The 16,766-nt window shown below is 43.8% G+C and overlaps 1 protein-coding gene across 6 annotated transcripts in view; it reads right to left on the reverse strand.

Moving 5' to 3' along the window:
• The window catches only part of NUTF2 (nuclear transport factor 2), a 29,084-nt gene continuing 12,318 nt past the window's right edge, over positions 1–16,766 (reverse strand). For 3 of the 6 annotated variants that reach the window (XM_080637672.1, XM_080637673.1, XM_080637674.1), the window contains 3 exons: positions 16,307–16,378; positions 12,613–12,711; positions 1–603 (listed from right to left, as the gene is read on the reverse strand). In XM_080637672.1, coding sequence (XP_080493798.1) covers positions 490–603; positions 12,613–12,711; positions 16,307–16,378 — 285 coding nt within the window. In that variant the 3' untranslated portion in view covers positions 1–489. The remainder of the gene's footprint in view (positions 604–12,612; positions 12,712–16,306; positions 16,379–16,766) is intronic. The other 3 variants (XM_080637669.1, XM_080637670.1, XM_080637671.1) reach the window with 1 other exon arrangement.

Genomic DNA, 16,766 nt, shown 5'->3' on the forward strand with positions numbered 1-16,766 from the left:
ACGCAGGACATCCACAGCAAGTACTATCACCTACTCCATATCCAACTCACTAAAACAATTTAAACTGTTAAGAAAATCTCAAGGTTTTATTGTGTAACGCAGCATTGGAACATCTGAACAAATCAATATCTGGGCTGTACAGGCTGCTGTCCTCTCATGTCTTTGGGTTATAGAGCATCTTGTCAGTACGTAACAACAACCTTTTGCATTATTACTTCTTTCTGAGGCATGCTGGTACAACACAAATTTCTCTTGTCAAATGCATCTAAGTCTAACTTCCAAACATCATGCACAAGAAACTCATCTCTGACAATGTAAACTCAGCAGAAGGGCAGGTCACAGCTCTTGCTTTGCTCACACTCCGCAGTGCTGCAGGTTTGTGTATGATATTTGGAATGTTCTGTGAGTGTGAATAATACCAGTAAGAGGAGAGAAGGAAAAAAAAACAACCAAACAAAAATAAAGCTGGGGTGCTTCGGGGTTGCCAGCTCAGCCAAAGTTGTGCAGTGCTAGCCTGAACATGTCATTGGTGCAAACCCAGGCATCATTGATGTTCTTTAATAGAAATATCTGGTGGAATCCCATGATAGGATCTTCATCAGCCTGCAGAGAGAAGAAAAAGAAGTTCAAAAATCTCTTTTACTGCAAAATGTATTCCAAAACTCACAGTAAGACAACTGAAAAGCTGATGTTCACAGTGATGTCACATGCTGTAAGATGCAGAATACTGAGAGAGACACTAATACAACCGAAGGAATCTGCTCCAGGGCACCTTGCAGACAAACACTGAGGGCCTAAGGACACAGAACTCCTGCAATGATCCGAAGTTGAGGTTTTCTGGAAGACCCGGGGCCATGTCATTCCTGCAGCTTCACCACACTGATAAGAGCATGCCTGCCTCAGTGCTGAATCACACATCTGCTTTGGGCCTTGCCTGGGAACCAGGCATAAACCAGGATGCTTCAAAATCAGATTTCAGCTGCTGTGCTTTGGTGACAGAAGGGAGTTTCTGTGGAAGTCGGTGTCAGTATTGCCTCAACGACCTAGGCACTGACTGAGGCTTTTGAAAGTGTTCCCAGAGTAGGTTCAGCTGACCAGCAACACTGTACTTTCCACCTCTGCCATCAGGAACAGCTCAAAGGGAGCAAAGTATCTGCTACAGGTGCAACAAGGTGTTCCAAGCCCAGGGAATCTTTGCAGCAAAGCCTCAACTCCTGCCTTTGACAATTTACCTGCATGCACTAGCATAGGGCCTGTGCTATATTTGCTATTTACTACAAAGGTAGAACATAGTATTAGAGGGAGACTAGTTCTCCCACCTAATGCTTACCAGTCTCCTCAGAGACATCATGCAGGAACTGCAGCCTGAAAACAACAGAAATGATTCCCAGATGAGCCGGAAATCACACAACAGGACATGATCTGAACAGCACGGGACCAAGCTACAGAACAATCTTCTCATAGTGACCACAGTGTGGTCATTCACATTCACAATTCTATTCAGCATTTTGGGAGATTTTAAGCTCTATTCTTTCAGCACATGGCCATGTAGCTTCAGAAGAAGGGAGAAACACATTAAAAAAAACAAGACACTGAAAAGCAGCAGCAAGAGCAGCACATGAAGCAGCCTGTCAGAGCTGAATAGTTATTCACAATGCTCTACTGCTCTCCACCAAGAACAGCACATGAAAAGGTGGAAGAACAAAGCAAACTACAGAATAAACAAAAATATCTTTACTTTAAAAAGTAATACATAAACAATAAATTGACTGGGAAACAAGTCAGCTTTGAGGAGCACTTGCTAAGGCCATCAGTTACACCACAAACCAGCAGGTCTGCCAAAGCACTGGCAGGATCAAGTGCATGTAAAAGCAGCACTCAGCTCTAAAACCACTGCCAGGATTTCACAGTGACAACTGCCTAGGAAGTAAAGTGGTATAGATGAAGTGCAGTTTCAGTAAGTATATGCTAATTGTCCTGGGTTCAGCAGCAGCAGTCAGTTTTCTCCTTCTTAGTAGCTGGTGCAGCGCTGTGGTTTTGACTTTCGACCTGGGAATAATACTGATAACACCAATGTTTTCAGTTGCTGGTCAGAATGTTTAGCCTGACCAAGGACTTTGTGAGTCTCCTGCTCTCCCAGGGAGGAGGAGAAGCCAGGAGGAAGCAGGGACAGGACACCTGACCCAAACTAGCCAAAGAGGTATTCCATACCACAGCACATCATGCCCGGGGATGTAACTGGGAGTTACCCGGAAGGGCATGCTCTCTGCTCTGTCGGGCTCATTTTCGGCGGGTGGTATCGTATTCTCTTCCCTTGTTATTTCTCTTATCATTATTATTATTGGTGGCAGCAGTAGTGATTTGTGTTACACCTTAGTTACGGGACTGCTTTTATCTCAACCTGTGGGAGTTACATTCTTTCGATTGTCCTCCCCATCCCTCTGGGGCGGGGGGGGGGGGCGCCACGGGGGAGTAGAAACTGCGTGGCTGACTTGCCGACTGGCTTAAACCACGACACTAATCCACAGAGGAAAACCAGATTAGCTATGACCTCTCAGGAAGGTGATGCTGAAATCACGCTGGACAGGTTTTATTTATTTTTTAAACCAGCTGGGAGCTCAAAAGCTATCAGGGCAAGCACAGGGTTAGCAATTATTAGAAAGGAATAGAGAACCAAATAGACAACCAAACCAAACCAGCTGCAGTAAGCAATTGCATAAGTACACAGAGAACACCCACATACCAAATCCTGCATGCATTTCTTAATATGAAAAAATAAATAAATTATACAATAAGGAAAGGCCAGAGAAGGACAATAAAGATGATCCAGCTACAAGACAGCTTCCTACCAAAGAAAGTCAATAGAGTCTAACTCTCTGGCTCGGAAAACTGTAATCAGGGTGAGAGGAACAGGCAAGATAAATTGCTATAACATGATAAAGGACAAAGTGAATAAGGAAAATAGAGCCAGAATTTAATAAGGGAACAAGGCCAGAAGTATGAGCAACTCAAGTGTTCAGTAGACAAACAAAAGAAAAGTCCTCAAGCAAGACAAGTGTTAATAAAGTCACTCTTCAACTGGGCAGCTTTATGTCACGTCGATATACACCTTCCTTTGCATTAGGCAGAGGCTCCCTAACAATCAGCACAGCATGAACACAAGCAATTATGCTGACTTAAACCCACCATCCATCTTGCTCATTAGCACATGGCAGTAGTCATGCCAACTATTTCAGGGGAAGTATTATCACTGCTACAGCTGCTAAGAACAGATGCTTGCTTATCCACACTGAAGAGCTGGCCTGTGAACCAAAACCAGTGTGTTTATGCCTCTTTTAGCTTTACACTATGGCCTCAATGCTGCTTGATAGTTGGTAGGTTTCTGGCCATGAAGGAATCTTTACAGAAACTGAGTAGCATTACAGCCATACATTAAAGTTGGAGATATGGTCGCACACAGACAGTTGCAGTCAATGGCTCAATGTCCAACTGGAGACTGGTGATGAGTGGATATTGGTGATGAGTGGTGTCAACATCTTTGTTGGTGACACAGACATTGAGACCAAGCACCTTCAGCAAGTTTGCCGATGTCACTGAGCTGTGTGGTGCGGTCAACACGCTGGAGGGAAGGGACGGGATCCAGAGGGGCATGGACCTGCTGGAGAGGTGGCCAATGCCAACCTCATGAAGTTCAACAAAGCAAAGTTCAAGGTCCTACACCTGGGTTGGGGCAATCCCAGGCACAGCTACAGGTTGAGCAGGGAAGATATTCAGAGCAGCACTGCAGAGAAGGACTTAGGGGTGCTGGCTGATGAGAAACGGAACATGAGCCAGCTCCAGCGTGAGCTTGAGCCCAGAAACCACCTGTGTCCTGGGCTGTATCCCCAGTGGCATGACCAGCAGGTCAAGGGAGGTGATTCTGCCCCTCTACTCTGCTCTCATGAGACCTCACTTGGAGCACTGTGTACAGTTCTGGTGTCCTCAGCATAAGAAGCACATGGAGCTGCTGGAGCAAATCCAAAGGAGTCTATGAGGATGATCACAGGCAGGAGCACGGCCTGTACTATCAAAGGCTAAGAAAGTTGGGTCTGTTCAGCCTGGAGAAGAGAAGCTGCGTGGAGACCTCAGAGCAGCCTTCCACTATCTGAAGGGGGCCTACAAGGACGCCAGACAGGGACTCTTCACCAGGGACTGTATCAATAGGACAGGGGGTGATGAGTTTAAACTTAAATGGGGAAGTTCAGGTTAGCTATGTGATAAATAACATAAATAGTTTGCTTCAGCAAAAGCTTGCTTTATCTTTGTTTTTGCATTGTATCCTGCTTAAGCACAATCACATAGGCGGATGAGAAGAACGTAAGTTCCTGAAACTGTGAAACAAATAGGAACAAAGGACTTTTACAGCCGGACATAGGATATATGGCAGTCATGCTTGATCGAACCAACATCTAGTCTGGAAATAACAGAACAAGTTATAAGGGCTTTAGGCACATGCATGGGGTTAAGTAGGTCAAAAGCCCGTATCAAAGAAGACTACTGGCCATTATCAATTTGCTCTTAAAAGACCCTCCGGGATATGCGCAGAAGAAAGAATGAAGATTGCATCAGCCATCAGGAGGTGGTATTCATCTTCCTGAAAGTCCTATGAATATGTAAAAGGCTTAACTATAAGAAACTTTTGACTCTGTACTCAGAAATGTGCATGCAGGATATGAAGGCATGCACCCAGTGCTGTAAATAAACCTTTGCTCCACTGACCTTGTCCCCAGTTAAATTTTTCTAAAGGTGAGCTTGTTTCTCACAGATATAAGGCAGAAGTTCTTCCCCGTGAGGGTTCTGAGGCACTGGCACAGGGTGCCCAGAGAAGCTGTGGCTGCCCCATCCCTGGCAGTGTTCAAGGCCAGCTTGGACAGAGCCTTGGGTGACATGATCTAGAGGGAGGTGTCCCTGCCTGTGAAAGAAAGTTGGAATTCGATGATCTTAAGGTCCTGCCCAATTCAAACCATTCTATGGTTCTATGACATGACTTTGTAAACCATCTTAGTAATGCTATCCCTTTTGACTAATCACAAAATCACAGAGTACCAGGTAGGAAGGGACCTCAAGGATCATCAGGTGCAACCTTTCTAGGCAAAGCATGATCTAGACTAGATGGGCCCAGCACCCTGTCCAGCCAAATGAACAGTGTCCAGCACTGGGGAGCCCACCACTTCCCCGGGGGGATTATTCCTGTGGCTGGTTGTTCTCAGTGTGAAAAACTTTCCGCTTGTGTCCAGTTGGAATCTCCTCAGGAGTAATTTATACCCATTATCCTTTGTCTTTTAGAATCACGGACTGGTTTGGGTGGGAAGACACCTTAAAGCTCTTCCAGTTCCAAACCCCTGCCACAGGCAGGGACACCTTCCACTAGACCAGGTTGCTCCAAGCCCCATCCAACCTGGCCTTGAACACTGCCAGGGATGGGGCAGCCAAAGCGTTTCTGGGCAATTTCCACAGTTTTAGCTCTCAAGCTAATGAAAAAGAAAGAACAAGGTCCTACTTTTCCATGTGACTCCTCATAAAAAGAGAGTGCCTTCTTTGTAGCCATGACCAAGTTGAAATGAATTCATATTCATGTCAGCTCCTTTCTAATGGCTTAGTTTAAACCAAACAGCCAGAATCATTTCAGCTTGAATTGCTTCTAATCACAGCTGTTACTAAGCATTTAGTATACTCTCATTTGTCCCATGGTCTTCTCACGTCACTGGGGCATCTATTACAAGTTTTGTAAGTAGTTTGCATACCAAATTTGAGCATGTCATTACTGACACGAGTACAATTTAAAACTATGCTTCTGGAAAAAAGATACCACCACCAGAGTGGTTTTAGCATGGATTTAATCCATTTCGGCTAAGCCCAGGTGCACTGCAACTCTCAGTGCTTTGGCTTGAGGAGAATTTCCTACTCTCTTGCACAATTCAGGACTGGACACGTTAAAAAAAAAAAAAAATTAAAAGGGAATTCTTCCTCAAATACTTGCTGTTGTTCAGATGGCAAATTCCTCAATACAGACACATTATTGCTTTCTTCATTCCTTTCATGTTGTATCTTCACAGCACAGAGGAGCAGTATACTTTAAAAACAAGGAAAATCCTAGACTATATTTAAGGCAGAGAATTATTTATAGTCTGTTCCCAAAATTCTGAATATGTCCTATTAACACACAGCAAAGACCCACAGTTGAGTGACTAGAGATGCTCTAGAAGGCATAGACTAATCCTATCCCATTTTAGTTTGGATCTTTACCACAGCTCAGATAACATCACTGAAATTCTTTACCCTTAGCTTCCCCTCCAAAATCAGCTATGCCCAACTCAAAACTTGCATTCTAGATGTAAGGCTTGAAACACAGGGGCTTTATTTTTCCCCACAAAGCTTTCCTTTATGCAGTTCTAATTCTTTCATGACATCCTTCAATTAAAACAAAAGCAGAAGCAGATTGGAAGGATCCTCTGGTTTCCAGGCCAGCCTCATGCTCTGCATGAGCACAGACTACCAGCAGCAGTGTGTCCAGAACCACAGCACGGTCTGGGTTGGAATGGACCTTTAAAGATCATCTATTCCAGCATCCCTGCCATGGGTAGGAACACCTCCCACTAGATCAGGCACAGCTTTGTCTAGCAGGGTCTTCCAAGCCTCCAAGCACAGACATTTCACAAGGTGTACAGGCACCAGGGTTTTAGCCTTCCAGTGAGAATCTTCCCTGGTGCTCAGTCTGAACTTCCCAAGTTCTGGTTTGCAACCACTGTCCTTTGTTATACTGTCTGGCACCACAAAGAACAATTTGCTTTCAGGTTAAGTACTCAATTACTTTCCACCTACAGGGCAGATTTCCCTTAGTCTCTCCTCTCCCAGCTCCACAATCCATGTATAGAACACTGACAATCTTGGCAGCTTTCTGACTACTTCCAGTTTTTCTACACCCCTTCTGACCTGCAGGCTCAAACTGTAGAAAATCCTCGGCTCAGAGAGCCATGAGTCATGTTAGAGTATTAGATGCAACACTACTCTTCAATCCAAGTTTAGCTGCATAGCTCTTCTCTTTTCTGGTGAGAGAGAGCTTTATTCTTTCACTAGCACACCACAGCATCTGCTGATTGAACTGTAGGACTGCAACTATCCTTATCTCAAAGGAAAGGCTAATTACTTAAGATAGCAGGTTCTTTCAAACGCTAAGACTCATTTAACAGGCTTTAAGCACCGCTTAAGTGTTCAGCATGCATTACAAAACCATCCAGTGATTTTAGTTGCAAACTGCCTTTCCCTTTTAAGGCTAGGAAACACTCCACAACAATTAGTTATTCAGAATTAATTCTGCAACAACCACTTCAAAATTCACACTCTGTGGGAGAGCCACAGGTCTGCCAGGTTGCTCTGAGAAGGCACAAGCCACAAACATGCTTCTCAACCGAGCTCAAGGGACAGAAGAGTGAGAAGAGATCACTTCTTACTCAACCAGGACAGCGAGGACTGCATAGAAGAGTGGTAAGGCAGAGGGTTAGACGTTGTGGAGGGCTAGCCTGAAGACTTCGTTGGTGCACACCCAGGCACCTTGAAAACTTTTCAACAAAAATGACTGGTGGAAGCCTAGAACCTGGTCATCATCTGCCTGAGCATGACAGGAGAAACACATTATGAGGTGAAACACACTCAGTAACATTCTGGATGAACACTGGCAAAGTAGGGTCACACCAAATAAAACTCACACCTACAGGGTTAAACTGATGCTTATTCTTCCTAGTTGAAGCAAGCAAACATGCACCCAGACAAAGAACAGCAATAAAACATGGTAAGAGAATTACAGTAAGATCCTTGCTAGTAACATGCACCCCATTTAGATGCTCTATTATTCTCCAACATCATCTCCAAGAAGCTGTTGTGCCCAGTCCCCTCACTGCAGATGATTGTTCTGCTGCAAAACACGTTGCTTTGTTTTAATTTACAGCTCATACTGGTATTAGTTTGCTGGGCTGGAACAAATACACATCCTGACCTGGTCACACGGCAGTAATGATTTCAGTTGACCCCAGTTAAATCCCCCTCTAACAGGGAAGGCCAAAGGCTTAAAACAACTCAAACCTGCACATTTACTTAAGGCATAGTATTCTGGCAAAACAAATAGGGTCTGACAGTAATAGTCCTTGGCCCTGTGGTTTCTTCAGAACTCCTTGTGCAGTTAAGAAGAGAGCTGAGGCTTTGTGACAGTTTGATAGCAGTTCACCCCACAATATATGCAGGGAAAGTAGAAGGTTCCTCTGTTTTGGTTTGAGTTTTTTCTCCTCCCTCTAAAATCAAACAGTATCAAAATATAATGCTTTAAGAAATGCAAGATGTGCCCAGCTGACTTAAGAATGAGTTTCCACTGAATTTTTGGGACTAGGAACTCAAGCAACTAAGGCCTCAGAAAATCCATTTAAATATCATGCCAGTAACGACTTCTTAGAAAGGGCATGTCACAGGTATTTTAGCATTTATTATTTTCTTAATTACTTATTAAAAGCATTATGCATGCTCCATTATATAAAATGATGCAAGTTTTGGAAAACGGCAGAGGATTCAAAAGCATATACATTGATTATACTGGGCTTTGAAGCATCTGGCTCACAGGGCCATGAACAGGATAACTGTAAGCGTGGCTTTTCCCTTCTGCTACTGGTGGATTTGGAAGTGCCCTCCCTTGTGCAACTTTCCCTTCAGTTTTTCTTGAGACCAATGGGTGCGAGCTGAACTACGACACCATTAAGAAAGCAACTTTTAAACAAAAGTAAGTATGCAGCTCCATGTTTGTGTGTTGAAGTGCACCCTGTTCAACTGGAGCTACAGAAGAACCACTCATTACAAGGCACTAACTGAACCCAGTTATTCCCAGTTACAGTACTGCATCTAGAACAGCAGCACTACGATGCATTAAAATCGCTGTCAATGCAGATGTAGTCACACAAGTATTTTCTACATATGGCAACAAGGTTCATGCTCATGTCATGACCATGTCTTGGGCAAAGAGATCACAGAATGACTGACTTTTCAATTTTTGGAGAAGTCAGGAAGAAGGTCAGCAAAGCCTCCACCTTAGACTTCGAGAGGAATGACTACAGTCTGTTTAGGACACTGGTCAGCAGAATTCCTTGGGAAACGCTACTGAAGGAAAAGAGTCCAGGAAGGCTGGACACTCTTCAAAAACTGAATCTATAAGGTGCAGAAGCAGGCGGTCCCTATGTGCCAAAAATCAAACCAGCAGGGAAGAGACAAGCTTGGCTGAACACAGAGATAGTGCTGGAACACAGGAAAAAAAAAAAAAAAAAAAAAAAAAAAGAGAATTTATCACCTATGGAAAAAGGAACAGTTACCCCATTAAAAGTTCAAGGATGTTGTTGGGTTACATAAAGTTAGAAATGCAACGCCACAGCTGGAACTAAATCTGGCCACTAACATAAAAGATAAATAAAAGTACTTTTTAAAATATATTAGCAAAAAAAGCAGAAACTCCATCCTCTCCTGCATACTAGCAGAAACCTAGTGATTGAGGATGAGGGAAAGGCTGAGGTACTTAATGCTGCTTTTGCCTCAGTCTTTAATAGTCACATCAGGCATCCTCAGGGTACTCAGTTCCCTGAGCTGGATGGCAGAGATTGGGAGCTGACTGAAGTCCCCATAATCCAGTAAGGAATGGTTAGTGACCTCCTGCTCCACTTGTAAGTTACACAAGTTTATGGGGCCAGATGGGTTACACCCAAGAGTGCTAAAAGAGCTGGGAGAGGAGCTTGCTAAGCTGCTCTCCATCATCTATCAGCAGTCCTGGTCTACTGGGCAGGTCCCAGAGGACTGGAGGTTGGCCAACATGAAGCCTCTACAAAAAAGGGCAGGAAGGAAGGCCCAGGGAACTACAGGCCTGTCAGCCTGAGCTCAGAGCCAGGGAAGGTCATGGAGCAGATGATCCTAAGTGAGATCAAAAGCAAGTGTGGGAAAATGGAGGGATCACGCCCACTGAGCACAGAGTTCAACGCCAGGCTACATGAACAGCAGGTCCTGCTTTACCAACCTGATCTCCTTCTACAGTAAGGTGACCCACATGGTTGATGAGGGAAAGGCTGTGGACATTGTCTATGTGGACTTTAATAAAGCATTTGACACTGTCTCCCACAGTATTCTCTGGGAAAAACTGGCTGCTCACAGCCTGGATAGGTGGATTCTTTGCTGGGTTGGAAACTGGTTGGATGACTGAGACCAAAGAGTGGCGGTGAATGGTAATCACGTCTAGTTGTTGACTGGTCACTAGTGGTGTCCCTCAGGGCTCGGTGTTAGGGCCAGTGTTGTTTAACATCTTCACTGAAGATCTGGATGTGGGGATTGAGTTCAATCTCAGTAAATTTGTGGACGACACCAAGCTGTCAGGGAGTGTTGATCTGCTGGAGGCTCTGCAGAGGGGTCTGGACAGGCTGGATCAATGGGTTGTGGCCAGTGAGATGAGGTTCAACAAGGCAAAGTGCCAGGTCCCGCACATGGGTCACAACACCACCATGCAACAAGCCAGGCTTGGGGAAGAATGGCTGGAAAGCTGCTCATGGAAAAGGGTCTGGGATTGCTGATTGATGGAGCTTGTGCCTAGGCAGTCAAGAAGGCCAAAGGCATCCTGGCCTGTATAAGTACCAGTGCAACAGCATGGCCAGGGCAGCGATTGCCCTGTACTAGGCACTGGTGAGGCTGGAAATATGCTTTCTAAAGCTCAAACTAGAGACACATAAAAGAGTGGAAAAATGTTGCCTCTCCTACTAAAAACTCACAAACAAATTAGATTTGATCATGACAATGAGAATACTTTCACCCACTATGTTCTTTCCAAATACACAGATGCACTAGCATATGATCCCTGAATTTTTCTGGATAATATCAAGAAGCTGAAGTTATTCAGAGAATAAAAACAGCACTACTCCAAGCCATGGTATTTATGGAAAGCTGCCAGATTGCATCTACAACCCTAATGACCATACTGAAGGATAAGAAAACCCAAAAGCTTTACAGAATCTTTCAAAACTTGGTATCTTGACACAGGATTCAACACAATCACTGTTGCAAGCAGCGATCTGCTTGATGATTTTGCAACAACCTTAGAAACATGACAGTGCAAAACGAGGTGCAGATATGAATGACCTAAGACACTGAGTCAAAAAGTTTTAAGCTCATCACTGAGTTTTGTGCACACCCAAGATTATAACAGATGAGCTCAGCACATCTTACTTCATGCCTGCCCTGCAATTAAGTGCTCCATGGCCATGTGTGGCTGTCTTTCTTCAAAAGTGTGCGCAGGTGGGACTGAGCAACAAGAAAGCTGGAATCCGACTTCCAGCTAGTAAGAGGAGCAGCCGTGGTGAGAGCCAAAGCTATCTATGTTAGGCTTAGAAAGGGATGCAATACACTGGGAACCACTCTTCTCAACTGTCTAGCCCAAAACAACTAGGAGGAATTCAGACTTTCAGTCCTACATTTGCTTAGTTAACAGTTCAGTCAGTGCAAGTTCGAATGTTCTGATACCGAAGGTGCCATTCAGAGTTAACAGGAAAAGGAAGCCTAAACAGCTACTTTAAAAGAAACTGAGATCAAGTAACTCTAAAGACTGGATGGCTTTAGGGTCCTGACTTGACTGCATGGCTGGACCAAACCCTGACAAAACTACCACCGGTAATTTTAACTACTGTTACGTAATTTCACTTTGTAAATAATCACTGCCCACTGTGAGCAAGTTCTGCCTTCAGCTGACTTCACATATTTTTTGCAGATTCCAGGACAATTTCTTTCATAAGTAGTCCTATCAATTTACAGATCTGTGCCCCTGGTATAAGATGCAACATGTCCTCAAAAGAACAGGACTGGGTCAGGTTACATAGTTCAGCTGTGTAACTGAACAACAACTTAAACCACAACGTAATCAAACTACAGCTGAAAAATAATCTGATTTCTTCAAAGAAGCAGCTGTTTAAACAGTAAGTGTTTGATCTCAGAGGCCACACTCCCATTGTTGAACCAGTTTTGACCACAGACGGACTGCACTGCATTAACACCAGGACTGTGTTCTTGGGTACAGTGATAACAAATAAAAAAGCATGGTCTTACTGAAGGGTTGACAGCTAACAAAGTGTCTGCAAAGTCACAGCTCAATGCACATGTTACATCAAAGAGCACATTAACTGAGATGTGCTTATATTATCCAAGAACACTGTAATAATGCTTTCAAACACAACAGAAGACACTGAAACCTTACTGCATCAGAGTAAGGGCAATACCGATGTTTCCAGAGCTCCTGATATTTGCATGCACAGTAAAAACCATGGCACTTTGATTGGCAGGAACATAGTCTGTCAAATTACAGGTGGTCTACCTAATGCTAGTTATCTGAAGGGATGGGCAGTTTCTTGATAGTCTGGAAGATCAGCAGAATGATGCCCCAATACAACTTCCTGGTGTTCCTTCCCCACCCAAGAGAGCATTTGAATGTTTTCAGAGATCAGATTATTTAGAATCCTAAAAATAAAACCTATGACATAAGCATTTGTTAACCTGCCATGGAAGGAGGTTTACCTTAAGCTGTCCCACTACCATACTGAGTATACAGCTGTCAGGTGTAGGTTGGTGGTCTTGTGCTGTGATGCTGTGTTGTATTTTTTGGAAAGGGAGGCTCTGCAATGAAAAGAAAGCAAAATAAGGAAGTGTACAGTCATTGCATGATGACAAAGATCAAGCAAATTCAACATTATGAAGCATTTGACTATTTTGGCAGTACTGTTGTAACTCGGCACTACTCAGGCTGGGTTGATCACAACAATTGTGCTTTTCAAATACCGAGACATGAAATAATGTCACCCTATACAGTAAACAGCATCTTTTCCTGGTCTAATTACACTGCCTGAAGAGTTTCAGATCAACTCTAAGCTGAAAGTCCACACGATGAAGGCACAAACTAGTACACACACACAAATAGTGCTTTGAACAGTGTTCAAAGACTGTATGATCCCGTACTGGGGTTTACCAGACAACTCCCAGTTGGCTATTTTGTTCGAGTGGCTATGAACAGAAAGGAAACGTGGTTGACCCAGAACCAGTTTCTAAGACTGGAAATCCACATATTCACCTCTCCCCTTTTTTCTTCCCTTAATGCTCATGTAGCCAGTGCAAGTGTGCCTGGAGCTAAGTGTGCCTGGAGCTAAGTGTGCCTGGAGCTAAGTGTGCCTGGAGCTAAGTGTGCCTGGAGCTAAGTGTGCCTGGAGCTAAGTGTGCCTGGAGCTAAGTGTGCCTGGAGCTAAGTGTGCCTGGAGCTAAGTGTGCCTGGAGCTAAGTGTGCCTGGAGCTAAGTGTGCCTGGAGCTAAGTGTGCCTGGAGCTAAGTGTGCCTGGAGCTAAGTGTGCCTGGAGCTAAGTGTGCCTGGAGCTAAGTGTGCCTGGAGCTAAGTGTGCCTGGAGCTAAGTGTGCCTGGAGCTAAGTGTGCCTGGAGCTAAGTGTGCCTGGAGTTAAGTGTGCCTGGAGTTAAGTGTGCCTGGAGTTAAGTGTGCCTGGAGTTAAGTGTGCCTGGAGTTAAGTGTGCCTGGAGTTAAGTGTGCCTGGAGTTAAGTGTGCAAGGAATACACGCTGAAAACCACCAGACATTGGGGGGCAATTCCTCTCTTTCAACCAAAACCACTCTCATATTCCAACCATGAACAACTCCAAGCTATGAGTATCAAATATTTAGGGGATCTCAGAATCCTGTCACACAAATGACATTTTGGCACTGTTCTATCAAAATCTGTGTTAATGCTGACGCTTTAGAAGTGGCAGTTCAGCACAATGGAGCTCTGAGAGACCACAAAACCCAGAGTCCATGCAATGCACAGGACAGCAGCATGTGGTCATTTAAACCTCAGAGTGTACTTCGATGTCTTTGCTTCATTTCCTTGCTTTGCTAACAGACTCAAGCAGACCCAAACACATTCTTTGACAGGTTCTGCATTTCATTCTAGCAGAAGGAGCCTGAAAGACTTCCTAGAAGGCCTAGGGTACAAGAATGGGAGACCTGAGTCCCAGTTTCAAGAATGTGAAGTACAGTTTTGCCTGTGCAAGCTCAAGGCACTAGGAAGAATACCAACGAGCTAAATCCTTAGATAAGAGAGAACACAGAAACTGTGGAAGGATCAGGACCTGCGGAAGCAAAGGAAGTGTAGGGAACAGCCCTCTAATCAGAGGGACACTATTCAAGAACACTCACTAAAGCCTGCAGTGTTTCCTCTTGGCTGGGAGAAGAATCCCAACCTACTATGAACCGCAAAGTGAGCCAACTGGTTTGTAATATGGAATAGACATTTAGGAACAAAAAACATCCATAGCACTCTTTCCTGAACCACCTGCAGAGTATTTTCCAGGGTCACCATCCCAAACTTGAATGTGCAATGTGTCCACATGGCCTGTACAAACATAGGCTGGAGCATTGCACACCCTTCCTTTGAGAAAAGAGTACTATGAAGCCTGGTTTCACCTCAGCTTCCTGTTGAACAAGTCCTGCAAGAGTCTCTTGAAAAGGCAGAGGGATGAAGGGGAATTAATGTGGTTGTACACAGAACTCACCTTTCAGTGTGACAAGATGCCAATGAGAGGTGAGACCGGCGGGAGAAAACTTTCCAGCTTTGGAGTCAAGAGTGCTACAAAATGGTGACAAAGAACCAAAGACAAGGCTGGGTAAGACAGTGCCTGTTTCAAGTACCTGACTGTCCCCTTCAGAGACAAGGACCTCAACAGTTGGCCAGCCAAGTGAGCTACTCAGGTGATGCAGTGGGGAAAATCCCACTGGAAAAGTACAGTCATCTGATAGGAGAGATCACTGATTTTTACAATAGAGAGAGGCTACCTCAAAAGGATGATTGCTTATGGACATCCATCTGTACTGGAGAGAAGCACTTCTTGATCTGAAGAGTACAAAAAAGCAATTAACATGTGAGAAGCTACAAAACAACCAAGGCTTTTGTGTCCTCTGACACTGAAACTTGTCTGTGCTTTCACTACCAAAACTGATGAAACCTCACTGAAGCCAGGTAAGAGAAATTCTGCAAGAATAAAGTTGAGTAACTGAAACTCACTCCTGGCAACAAAGCTACCTGTCCCAGCCTCCTCCTTGGTCCAGGAGGTTAATAGAACTACAGGATAATTACTTCAAATGTTCAATGAAAATCAGGCTGCCCCTGATTAGGACAGGCACTCTATTACAAACAACTCTGAAGTCCAGCACCAATTAAGAAAGAAGGATCAAGTGTTAACTCCCACTCTGTAGAAAGGTACAGGTACACCAGCGATGACCTTCTCAAAGGCAATGCAGGCATCTAAAACACAGACCCAAGGGCAAACCTCAGCCTTCACAGTTTAAGACGTCCTGTATGAAAGCACTGATTCCAAAACACAGAGGCAGTAGCTGTGCAACAAGACAAGTATCCAAGTTAAGGACTTTTCTTCTCAATCTGCAATAATAATGGTGTATCTGCCTGATATACCATGCTCTGAGCAGAACGTCTGAGGACCTAAAGCATGCCCTCCACATCTTGAGAGAGAAAGAAACTTTCGAGTCTCATGACAACTTGTAAGTACACCCAGTTTTATAACAGAAGCACAGATTTACTCAAAAAGATAAAACTTCTCCAAGTTTAACTAAACGAACACAGAATTTCAGTCTCTACGGAGTTAAGGAATGCTCTCCTGTCACTTGCTGAAGAGGAAACACTGCTTTCAAAGTCATAACCATAACTGCTCACATCTGAACAGCTGAGAAATGATGCATTGAGAAGTCAGGCTCTCCACTGTAGAAGTTATTTGCAGTTTATGTATCAGAAAGCAAATGGCTCCTTGTAATAACATTTAGTCTGTCACAAGCAGATCCAAATAAGTTTGCTATTGCTACTTCCTTGACATGCTTTAAAAGAGCAAAAACCACCTTTTATTCCTGTAGATCACAGGGTCACTTTACGAACTATACTTTCCTTAAAAGTAAGTTAACAATGTCAAATGTAATTACAGTCACAAAACAATCTCATACTAAGGGAGTCAGTTAACATTCCACCAGTACAGCCCCCAGTGGAACACCACACTACATAGAATCAACCACAAGTAATGTTTTTTGAAGACCAGAAGTTGGAAGTACAGGTCCCGCATTTGATATTTTTAAACTGCTGAAGTCTAACTCAAATTTTCAGAAGCCATTCACTTAAGAGTCTTCAGAACTGTTTCCCAAAGCATTCAGGAAGGATTACAGACTTACAGAGAGTTTTTCAACAATAGCTGCTTTGCCCTGGAATTGCTGTCCTTCCCACGTAAGGCATGATGCATCAATCTGGGGGGAAAAGAAAAAAAAATCATCAGCCTGCTTAGGTAACCCTTAAACAAGCCTGGTGAGGGACTTCGTTTACTTCGCACAGATCCTTAGGATCCAGCTATTTGAAAACTACCTCCGAGGAAGACAGAAAGAAGCTACAAAGAGCAACTGAAAAAGTCTGGAATAATCAACTAGAATTTAAATAGACTAAATTTCATTATCATGATTCTACCAGCAAAGAAAGTTCTGCCTTTGGATCAAAGTTAGCTCTCAGAAACAAATCTAAAGGGTACAAAAAAATAGTAATAAACCTATGGACACGAAGTCAAGCATGTAGAAAGACAAAAAACATATTAAGAAATCTGGGAAAATGAGTTTCTCAACCAATTTTTTTTCCTCTCAGGTA

Source organism: Psittacula echo (genome assembly GCF_963264785.1).
Source record: "Psittacula echo genome assembly, chromosome: Z".
NCBI lineage: Eukaryota > Metazoa > Chordata > Aves > Psittaciformes > Psittacidae > Psittacula > Psittacula echo.